Here is a 12,418-nt window from a genome sequence, read left to right as displayed (position 1 = left end):
GAAAATGTACTACAAATGTGCTTTAGTGTGCAAAGTCTAAAAAACTCCACTAATGCTGCAGCAGCTATCAAGTTTCTGCTTGCTGTAGGAATTTTTACATTTTACTGGTGCAATGACAGAATTCATTCACCTACAGAATGAAATTAGGAATGAATAATTTCTACATTAATCACTTACTGGTTGAGTTTACTTTTTAGTTAAAAAGAACACTACTGATTTTACATGAATTATGATGGAATATAATGGCAGCTTACACTGTTTTTATCAATACAAACAAAACTTCTGAAGCCACATTATGATTGTGTGTGGGAGAGAAGTATACAAATTGCTTATAAATATTTAGCATGTGTAAGTGATTTGAACCGTAGCCAGTATCACCACCTGCACCTCAAGGAGCACCAGGAATTTCATTTAACTACCTAAATCTTTAAAATCTATAACACTATTTAGAAGTGAAAAATGTAGGCATACTAGATTTTCCCTCCAAAACTTACCTTTATATGCTATTTCTTTTCATAAAACTGTTATTTTTTCTTAATTTTGTAAATTCAAAAAAGAAAGACAAATACTGTATGCTGACACATATATATGGAATTTAAGAAAAAAAATGTCATGAAGAACATAGGGGTAAGACAGGAATAAAGACACAGACCTACTAGAGAATGGACTTGAGGATATGGGGAGGGGGAAGGGTAAGCTGTGACAAAGCGAGAGAGTGGCATGGACATATATACACTACCAAACGTAAGGTAGATAGCTAGTGGGAAGCAGCCGCATAGCACAGGGAGATCAGCTCGGTGCTTTGTGACCGCCTGGAGGGGTGGGATAGGAAGGGTGGGAGGGAGACGCAAAAGGGAGGGGATATGGGAACATATGTATATGTATAACTGATTAAATTTGTTATAAAGCAGAAAAAAAACTGTTATTTTTTTCTTAATTTTGTAAATTCATTACTCCTTTGTTCATTCACTCACTGAACCATTGTACTCATCACATACATTGCACTGACAGATGTTAAAGATGACGTTTCTGCCCTAACGAATTCAACAGAATACAGGAAAAAAGGTAAACAGATTACTATGCAAAACTGTATTCAATATTAATGATGTGTTACAGCGTTCAGGAGAGAGAGAAAACAGTTGTTCAGGAGAGAGAGAAAACTAGCCATGTGATCTGAGCTAAATCTTGAAGGAAGAGTAATTTTTCATCTTTCAAAGAAGGGGACAGGTCGGGGAGCAGTACCAATGCTCAAAGCAGGTAAGTCGTGAGCAGAGAAAAATAACTAAAATTTATTGTATTTACTACATGCCAGGCAACATTTGCACTTATAGAAGTTTAATGGGGAATATAATTTCTGTTATATCCCCACATTTTAGAGGAAACTGAGGCTGCTGAGAGATTAAATAATTTACTCCATGTGCTAGGCATGGACTAGCATGCAGGTCTCTTTGAATTCACAGCATGATTAAATAACAGTATATACTGGAAATGTCAGAACTATTTAGGTTAGAATGGAATACAAGGACATGAACACCATTTTCAAGAGTTGGGCTTCCCTGTAAAGGCAATGGAGGATCCAGCAACTAAAAGTTTGGGAGTAGAAAAATGATAGGAAGATGGAGGGATCTGTCTAGAAAGTTTATAATAAAAGTCCAGCAGTGGCAAATAAAACAGATATGAGACATTCTTCTAACCCTACTTTTCCTCCCTTAGCTTTATTTCTCCTTCAACTGTGTAGTCACAGAACAGGTACAATCAATTTGCATTCTGTTCATACAGTACAAGTTTGTTACTAAACAACAGTAGTTCATAACATAAATTGTTAATGGTCTGGTCAATTGAGAGGTTATAAATCAAATATTAATATAAATGAACTTTTCAAGCAAGAAATAATTTCTGTTAGACATATTCTGATGGAAGTGACAAGGTTTGGAAACTGACTGTAAGGTACAGAGAGCACAAGGAAGAAAAAAGTTAAAGCTGAAGTTAAAAACCTGGATGACTCGAATAATGGGAACAGAGTCATAAAGAGAAATATGAGCAGAAAGAGATGGGTATTTGCCCTGCTTTGTGTAGGGACAAAGAGGAGGGGAGTTTATGAATTTACTTTCAGGCAGGTTCCATCTGAGCATATCTCCTTAACTGTCTTCTGTGAATAGGACCAGCAGATAAAAATGTGTGACCAGGTCTTCCCTGGTGGCGCAGTGGTTGAGAGTCCGCCTGCCGATGCAGGGGACACGGGTTCGTGCCCCGGTCCGGGAAGATCCCACGTGCCGCGGAGCGGCTGGGCCCGTGAGCCATGGCCGCTGAGCTTTCGCGTCCGGAGCCTGTGCTCCGCAACGGGAGAAGGCACAACAGTGAGAGGCCCACGTACCGCAAAAAAAAAAAAAAAAAAAAAAATGTGTGACCAGTGCTAAGGGGAGAAGCAGGGCTGAGCTAGGTACTTGAGACATCTGCAAAGATACAAAAGCTGAAGCTATGCGAGCGGATCACTCTACTCACTGGGGGAAGGTAGAAGAGGTTGGTGGGGGGCAGGGGCGGTGGTAAGGTGTCTTCCAAAGCTTCGAGTGACTTCCAGGATTTCTCACTTACAGAGCAGTTTGGGAATAGTTCTTATCTGAGCCTTATACCATAATTTCATATAATTTCAATCACAAAAAATGCTTTACTGTACAGTGCAGCTGACCCAGGAGGGGAAAACATGAACTGTTCTAGCCTAGAGTTTCTATAACTATGTAAAAAGGTCTGTAGGACACACCACAACAAATGAATAACTTTAAACAACTTCATTGCGCTTCTTCAGATAATTTTATTTCCTACTAACCCAGTGGCCAAAAGTGAAAAGGTTATTACATTTCATACCGGTATCCTCAAAAAGCAACTGTATATAATTGAAAAAAGCAAAGATATTATTCTAGATTAATTTTTTAAATGCTTCCTACCACAGGACATATATGAAACTACACCAACAGCATAAAACTTTTAAATGTGTCAAACAATAATAAACTTTGTTCTAAAACGATCAAAACACAAATTAAATTTAAAACCCAACACTATTTAGTGTTTGGCATTTACAATTTCTACTAAAAACAAAGAGAACTATTGTTTCTCCCTTTTCCAAATTAAGCTGTCAAATTTAACACAAAGAGATAAATCCAGAAAAGGATTCTACCATCAACTGTTAAGAAGTGTAATGTCACAAGAGCATCAACTTTGGATTCAGACAAACTCAGGCTTAAATACCGCCTTTGCACTTCCTACTTAGATGTCCTTCCGTGAATTACTTAACGCTTTTAAAAATTTATTTTACTTATTTGTGAAACGGTAATAATCAAACCTAGCTCAAACTTACAACAAATTAACAAATGTATTGTCTAACTGAACCAGGCATATACGAAGTATGGTACTACATAAGTCTTAACAGCTTCCCTTCCGTATTTCCACAATCAGTAATGGAAATTCCAAGAGCTTTAAATTAAGTATTAAAAACTTATTTTTGAAAATTACAAACGAGGTGTCAGAAAAAGTAAAATGATTTAAATATTAGTTTAAAAAATACCACCTTTAAGTCCTATTTCTGATTCTACATGCAAGATCCTCCTCCCAAGAGATTAAAAAGAACATTTAAGTAAAGTGACAAGACTGTTAGAATTTCACTTACCAGTTACTTGAATTTAACCTCACAGTTTGGTTAATATTTTTCTTAAATTACTAAAAGATGTAATCAGAAATTTATATGCAAAATATACACAGAATAGTCTTATAAAACTCGAAATAAAAACAAAACCACAAAATCCCTTCAAATTGGAGTTTTCATTCATTTACTGTTAAAACATGGTGTTGGGCGAGCACAGAGAATAAGACCCCTTCCCACCCAGCCCCACACCTTTATGGAGCTTAGTGCCCTGAGAGTGCCGGATGACAAGAAATCCTGTCATATCATTTTGAAAAAACTTTGCTATTTTAGGTCTTTACAACACATGGCAGGCCTATATTAACTCCCACACTGAGTACTCTCTCCTCAGCTAGATTTCTAGCCACTTGAGCTACTAATCACCACTTACCAACAGCAGAATAAAAAACATGACAATCCCTTTAAAAAAACTTTTTAGTACTACTTAATTTTAAATGGGTGTGAGCACCTGCATACATTTTCAGTTACCCATTTATGGTTATTTACCAATATTACACGTGTGAATACTGCACAGCAACTTTTGCGTACACAGGGATCTGCCTACCAGGCCTGTGGGTTATGGAGAATCTTGCTGCTCTCCCCATTTTGTTGTTTTATTATCACTTTCACCAAAGAGCACAGAGGTAAAAAAGATTTCCGAAACTGAAGATAAGGCTGACTGCTGCACGTTCACACCAGGAAGAAGACAGAACATGACATTTCAGTACAAGAACACAGGATACAAAAACAGTTGGAGCAGAGCGTTCCAGCCGAAAATATCCGTAGGCTTACATGAGGATTTCTTAAACACCAGTTATGTGTTTGTGTTTCATACATGGCTGTACTGCTTTGGAACTTAAAAATGAGCCCTGTTAAATTAAGAGTGGAGTCTTCGAAAACTGTAACTATCTTATTCATAGTTATGTCAGTTACTTCTGAGTTTGAGAAACATCAAGGACCTGTGTAGGAAATACTCAAAATTAGGAGGGTACCCCCGTGTCCCAAAACACACTCTGGAGAATGGGGCCTCACAGAGGCCAAAGGAAACCGCGAATAAGAGAGATCCAGTTCAATGATCAGATTTCTTACTTCAAATGCCTGAGAACTTAAGTCGTTCATCTGGTTCCAATGCTGTCACAGCATCTAAGATACAGTAAAAGGAGTTCCACAATCTCCCCTCTTCGGAAGAAGTCCTAGCAGGACCACGGGGCGCTACCAAGTCGGCCCCCAGGGCGGCTACTGCCAACAAGAGTAGCAAACAACCGTGGGGAGGGGGGTGTCTTTTTATGAGCAACTTCGTTGCCTACAGCTAAAACCGAAAAAGAAAAAAAAAAGAGAGAGAGAGAGAGAGAGACTTCCACGGCTAAAGGGAAAAAAACGTAGGACCCAGGAAAGAAAGCAGTTTGCTTGTGGGAGGATAGAGTAGAAGAGAGAAGTGAAGGTCAGTTTCCTAAGCAATTTTTCCCCCTTAGCCCTCACCCCGGCCACCCTCTCCGGCCAGGCCATCGGGCTGGGTACTGTCCTTGGGCCGCTCCCAGGCCGGGACCCAGACCCCTCTGCAGTCCCCGACCCGGGCGCAGGGCCCCCGTGGCCCATGCGCGGGGAGAGGGTCCCCAGCGGCCGCCGCCCGCCGCGCCCCCGGCCCCCGCCCGCCGCCGCCGCCGCCGCCCAGCTCCCGCTACCTATTTTCGGAGCACACACCCTACAAGGAGCGGAGCGAGCAGGCCTGGCGGAGACCTGCCCCCGCGCGGGGCCTCGGGTGACTGACAGGGGCAGGCACTCGGGCGCAGCGAGGAGAGGGGAAGGAAGGGCAGCCGGGGGCACCGACCAATGCCCTTCCCCGGCGGCCACACTCCGGGCTGATACGGCGGGGCTCTACTGGCTTCCCGGACCGATGGGCTCTGCCGCCCCCGCGGCCCTTACCTTCTCCTCATCAGACAACTGCTCCTCCAGGTCCGCCATTTTCCTTCTGGCGACAAACCGCGGCGGCGGCGGCAGCAGCGGCGGCAGCAGCGGCGGCCACCTGACTTCCCCCTTTCGGTGCGGTCCTCCGCGCCGCGCGACCCCGACAAGGGAGGGGCCCACAGCTCCGGCCGCCGCGCACGCGCCCCGGGAGCCCCGCCTCCCTCCGCCCGCCTCACGGGGCCAAAGCACGGCTGTGCGCGTGCGCGGGTGCCTCGGAGGCCCGGGAACGGGGCGGAGTTGCCTACTGCAGCCTGAGGCAGGCTTGTCAGTATCCTGAGTCTAGGATTCTTTCCCCACCAGTGACCGTATGGGCCCAGTCTGCGACGAGTACATTCTGAGCCCTTGATTATACTCCCATCAAATCCTGAACTCCGCCAGCTAAAATGTGAGAAAGTGCACAAATAGCTTTTAAACATTCTGTTTTAAAAAAAAAGATTACGAGAAAAATATTCGGCCTTCATTAAAATATGCACATACAACCCAGTACATAATTGGAAGATGTTCTGGATATATTCATTAAAGAAATAACTGCTGGTCCTTGATTGTGTGTGGGATACTGTGTTCGCTTCTGGAGATATACAATGTTAAGCAAAAGCCAGAGAAACCTCAGTTCTGAAGAAACTCATTGTCTATTCCTTAAACGAACATATTAAAAAGTTGAGGAAGGCTCTGCACTATTGCAGCGGAATAAAGAGTTATGTTAAACATAGATCGTACCCTTCTGAATAGGGTTGCCAGATTAAATACAGAAAAGCCCAGTAAAAGTTGAATTTCAGATAAACAATGAACATATATTTTAAGTATAAGTATGTCCCATGATGCATTTGAGATATACCAATTATTCATTGTTTTCAAATTTTATTGGATGTCTGCTAATTTTATTTGCTAAATCTAACCCTACTTCTGAATCTTCAAGTTTAGCAAGAGAGTGAAGATGTAGTTAAAGCTGTATATATGAATTGGCTAGGAATATTGTTAAGTGCAGCTGCTGATTCAGCAGGTCTGGGATGCGGCTGAAGAATCTGCATTTCTAACAAGCTCCCAGGTGCTGCCAGTGCTACCAATCTGGAGACCACAGGTTGAGTAGCAAGACCTTAGAGCTCAGATAGGAGTTAAGATTTTAATCATTTTGTTGTACACCTAAAACTAATACAGTGTTACATGTCAATTATATCTCAATAAAAAAGTATATTAAATACAAACTGGGAGAAAATATTTGCAAATGATGTGACCAACAAGGGATTAATTTCCAAAATATACAAACAGCACATACAACTCAATAACAAAAAAACAAACCAATCAAAAAATGTGCAGAAGACCTAAATAGACATTTCTCCAAAAAAGACATACGGATGGCCAATAGGCACATGAAAAGATGCTCAACATCACTAACTGTTAGAGAAATGCAAGTCAAAACTACAATGAGGCACCACCTCACACCAGTCAGAAGGGCCATCATTAAAAAGTCTACAAATAGCAAATGTTGGAGAGGGTGTGGAGGAAAGGGAACCCTCCTACACTGTTAGTGGGACTGTAAATTGACGCAGCCACTATGGAAAACAGTATGGAGGTTCCTCAAAAAACTAAAAATAGAGTTGACATATGATCCAGCATTCCCACTCCTGGGCATATTTCCAGAGAAAACTCTAATTCAAAAACATCCATGCACCCCAATATTCATAGCAGCACTATTTACAATAGCCAAGACATGGAAGCAACCTAAATGTCCACTGACGGATAAATGGATAAAGCAGATGTGGTTCATATATACAATGGAATATTTCTCAGTCTCATAAAAGAGAATGAAATAATGCCATTTGCAGCAGCATGGATGGACCTAGAGACTATCATACTAAGTGAAGGATGTCAGAAAGAGAAAGACAAATACCATATGATATCACTTATATGTGGAAAATAAAATATGACAGAAATGAACTTACTTACAAAACAGAAACAGACTCACAGACATAGAAAACAAACTTATGGTTACCAGGGGATAATGGGGGAAGGGATAAATTGGGAGATTGGGACTGACATATACACACTACTATATATAAAATAAATAACTAATAAGAACCTGTTGTATAGCACAGGGAACTCTACTCAATACTCTACAATTGCCTATATGGGAAAAGAATCTTAAAAAAAAAAGAGTGGATATATGTATATGTATAACTTATTCACTTTGCTGTATACCTGAAGCTAACACAACATTGTAAATCAACTATATTCCAATACAAATTAAAAAAAAAAAACTTATGGTTACCAAAGGGGAAAGGGGGTGGGGGAGGGATAAACTAGGAGTTTGGGATTAGCAGATACAAACCACTATATATAAAACAGATAAGCAACAAAGTCCTACTGTATAGCACAGTAAACTATATTCAATATCCTGTAATAAACCATAATGGAAAAGAATATGGAAAAGAATATATATGTATAACTGAATCACTTTGCTGTATACCAGAAACTAACACAACATTGTAAATCAACTATACTTCAGTTTTAAAAAGTATATTTAAAAAAGACATTATTCAGTAGAAAATGAGACACTTGGCAAGTTTTGAACAGTGACATGACACCATCAGAAATATGTCTAGCAAGATGAATCTGACAGCTGCATGTAAATGACACAGGTGAGACTACCTTAAAGAGCTCAAATAACTGTTCCTATGTAAAACTTTGTTATTGAGTAATCTATTGAATGGTCATGGTGTGCAAATCACTGTTTCTTGTGGATGGAAAGCAAACAGAAGCCATGCTACTAAAAAGCTCATAGTCCATTAGGGGAGAGAAAGGAAGGGGAAGCTTGCTGACACATGCAGGCAAAAGCAGGTGTCCTGTTGAGGGTAAACCATGCAGAGAAGACATGACAAAGAATAAACCACACCGTTTAGTCAAGGACCTCACTGGATGTAAATAAAATGTTTACTTTTTACAGTTTAAAAACAATTTCTTCATTGATTTCTCACTGCAGCCTCCTGAAGGAAGGTATGTATCAGCATTATTATACCCATTTTAGAGGAGAAAAAACTGAGACAAAATATTTGTCCAAGTTTGTACCTAAGTGACTAAACTGGGATTTGACCCCAAGCATCATATTCCATATCCCATGTTCTTTCCACTTTGAGATCTTTCTTTCATCCTCTCTAAAGCCTAGGCACTCTCCACCAAATAAAACTTAATGAACGTGATTACTCTCCCATCCCATCAATTTTATTCACCACCACCTACTTCATCAACAGTACTTCTGTTGTGGTATTTTTTTTTTTTTGGTTTCTGTTTACTCAGAAACACTTAATATCAATAATTTGTACACAGTGGGTACTCAGTAAATGCGTTGCTTGACTAATTGCTGCTCTCTTCCTTTAGGAACCTCACCCAAATCTGGTAATGTCTGGTAATAATTTGAGTCAGACTATGTTTATAGTTGTAACCTTGGTGATACTTTACATGTGGTTCCCCATAGTGACACAACCAGCAATTACGTATAATTTCTGATAATCTTTTCAAAAACCTCCCAATATCACCCTCTTGATACAATTAAAAGGAATTATAGAATTCACATAATCTAGGAATTCTGGGAAGATTTCAAGCCATCACACAAAATAGGTACATATATGGAATGACCATTATAATGGCTGCAGCTAGAAATGCTCTGGTATTCTTGATAATCAGTTATTTTATGATGAAGAGAAAAGAAAAAAAACATATTTTCCCCTTATACAATTCTATCTACTAAGAATTGCTACCCTTCTCTCATTTAATTTTTAAACTCACCTGTCTTCTACTTGTTAGGGGTGTAATCTTGACCTTCCCAAATAACTGCACCAGAAACTGATTAAAAAAAAAATTCTTCCTTTTTTAGTGTTTGTTTTTAAATTACTCATATGCTTCTTAATCTATTGTCCTGTGGATGTGATCTATGTCCTCAACTAATTTTAAGCTTGTCAAGGTCAGAGGTTACCTAATTTCATAGAATCACAATGCTAGAATCCATCTAGTGCAAATCTCTCATTTTACAGGTAAGTTGAGCTTTGGATAAATTAAATGGATTGATAAAAATTGCAATCTAGCTGATATTATTTTTTTTTATTTTAAAGATGTTTTTGATGTGGACCATTTTTCAAGTCTTCATTGAATTTGTTACAATATTGCTTCTGTTTTATGTTTTGATTTTTTGGCCAAGAGGAATGTGGGATCTTAGCCCCCTGACCAGAAATCAAACCCGCACTCCCTGCACTGGAAGGCGAAGTCTTAACCACTGGACTGCCAGGGAAGTCCCTGATATTATTTTAGAACCTAAGTGTCCTGATGGTTAAACTCATGGTCTTAGCTTAATATATATATATATACACACACACACACTCATGTATAAATACATATAATCTAAATATATATCACAATCATATAATGTATAATAGAATAAACATCCTTTAAGTATCAGTGATGAACTACTACATACCTACACCAGATATAGATTTGTGTAACACCATGTTAAAACTAATATCCATAGTTTAAAAGTATGGCTTACCTCACTTCTGAGAAAAACCCCCAGTGTTAGACAGTGTTATTTGGTTGTTAGTCTTTCATGATCAATGAACACACCTGGTCTCATATAATGTCCTTTATGGCAGTAGAAAATTGTTAAAAATCATGTATATTTTCCAAGTAATTGCTTTCTAAGTCAAATAATTTCCTGAACTATTTGTTACTTGTAGCTGTGTGTCCTACCTGTAGTCCATTTCCTCAGATGGGTTTGAAAAGGTCTATACAAGTGGAACCCTTGGAGAAGCCTGACATGGATCATTCCAGAAATACCAAGGAATTTTTTTTTTTTTTGAGATTGCAACTTTTTTTTTAACATCTTTATTGGAGTATAATTGCTTTACAATGGTGTATTAGTTTCTGCTTTATAACAAAGCTATACATATACATATATCTCCATATCTCCTCCCTCTGGTGTCTCCCTCCCACCCTCCCTATCCCACCCCTCTAGGTGGTCACAAAGCACCAAGCTGATCTCCCTGTGCTATGTGGCTGCTTCCCACTAGCTATCTATTTTACATTTGGTAGTGTATATATGTCCATGCCACTCTCTCACTTCGTCCCAGCTTACCCTTCCCTCTCCCCGTGTCCTCAAGTCCATTTGAAGAAGCTAATTTTTAAATTCCTCCTCCTTCCTGAATATGTTGTCCTTCATAATTCTGTTCCTACCAACCTCACTAAACCCTCCTCTTTCACTGCCCCAAATGCAAATGTCTCTGAAACACACAAAGCTATTTATTTATGCATCACATTCTCTCAGGCCTCTGCAGAAACTCTTTCTGGAATGTTCTTTGCCACTGCATATCCTTTAAAATTCAGTTCAGTTATCCCTTTTTTCCATGAATCCCACATTGAATCTTCTGGCTAAAGCTAATAATTTCTTTTTCGAGATTCCAATGGAAAGTTTTCCATGGATTTTTGCCATGTACTCTAGTGGTAAGATGTACAGATTTTATAATCAGTAAATCCTGGGTTCTGATCTTGGTTCCAGGTCTAGTTAACTGGGCAACTTACTTTGGAAGCTTCGGTTTCTTCATCTATACCTTGGGAGTAACAATGGTCCCTCCCTCATAGGACTGTTGTGAGGATTTAATGAGATAATACAGGCAAAGTGCTTAGCACCCAGCACAGGCATTAGCAAAGGTTTCAACAAATGTTAGCTATAATCATCATATTATAATACTAATCCACTCCTTAAGAACATAGCCTGTCTTAATTAGCTGTCTGACAAATACAGAGTCTGGCACATAAGTGCTTAAAAAAATTGTTGTTGGAAAGCATATTGATTGAAAGACTCTTTCATCTCACATCCCTAAATGGGGGCTAAAAAATTGAGCTAGCCACCCATGTGGGGTCTAGAGATTGCCCTAAAATGTGGCTCTGGGACTCCAGAACAGGAAAACAAACTTTTTCCCCAGCGACCCCCAAACCATACCTCCTACTCCTTACTATTCAGTCACCACTTAAATATCTAGTTAATTTTCTGCTCTTTAATTTCTCTGTTACTGTAAGTTCAAGCCTTCAGTCTCTTCACACAATGTCCCAAATGAAGTATAGAGCATGGTGACAGACCAAGGTGGTCCTTTAGGGTGAGGCAAGGAAATACTAAAGCTCCTATTTATTTACATTTACTTAATTATTATTAAGATGTCAGATATATGGGGAAAAAAGCATGTTTTACCCCTTGTAGATCCCATTCCCTTTCTTCTTCTTCCCATGGGTAACCACTAACCTGAATCTAGTGTTCATCATTCCCATGCATGTTGTTTCTTTTTCAACACAGGACTGTTTCTTTTTCATCTTTTTAATCCACTTAATGGGGTACCTAATTCAAACAGTATTTATGGAACAAATTAATAAGCATGATTTCTTGCATGGTCTTAAAAACAACATGGATAAAGAATATTAGACTAATTTCTCACTTTACAAAAATCTCCCTATATGACAAATGTAAATTATGGGACATGAGTAAAAATTAAGGCAGACCACTGACCTGGAAAGATGAACCAACACAATGAACAGATTTGCTAGTAGCAAGTAAAAGGATGGGTCCAACATCTCTGATTTTTTTACCCTTTATGTCTGGTAATACTTTTAACCCTTATTTGGACTCAGTAATAGCAGAATAACAGTATAGCAGAAAAAGAAGCTTGTCATTTGTGTTTCCCCAAGCCACACCAACCTACAATAAAACTGTATGCTGACTCAGGTCTAATCCAAAGAACTGTAGGA

The 12,418-nt window shown here is 39.3% G+C and overlaps 1 protein-coding gene across 2 annotated transcripts in view; it reads right to left on the bottom strand.

The window, feature by feature from the left end:
• Window positions 1-5,684, bottom strand: part of CAPZA2 (capping actin protein of muscle Z-line subunit alpha 2) — a 58,000-nt gene extending 52,316 nt beyond the window's left edge. For both annotated transcript variants that reach the window (XM_079711177.1, XM_079711178.1), the window contains exon 1: window positions 5,597-5,684. In XM_079711177.1, the coding sequence (XP_079567303.1) occupies window positions 5,597-5,635 (39 nt within the window). In that variant the 5' untranslated portion in view covers window positions 5,636-5,684. The remainder of the gene's footprint in view (window positions 1-5,596) is intronic.
• Between the last annotated feature and the right edge of the window lie 6,734 nt (window positions 5,685-12,418).

The sequence above is a fragment of the Hyperoodon ampullatus genome (genome assembly GCF_949752795.1).
Source record: "Hyperoodon ampullatus genome assembly, chromosome: 9".
Lineage (NCBI taxonomy): Eukaryota > Metazoa > Chordata > Mammalia > Artiodactyla > Ziphiidae > Hyperoodon > Hyperoodon ampullatus.
The sequence above is the reverse complement of the archived record's forward strand: the minus strand, read 5'-3'. Positions and strand labels throughout refer to the sequence as shown.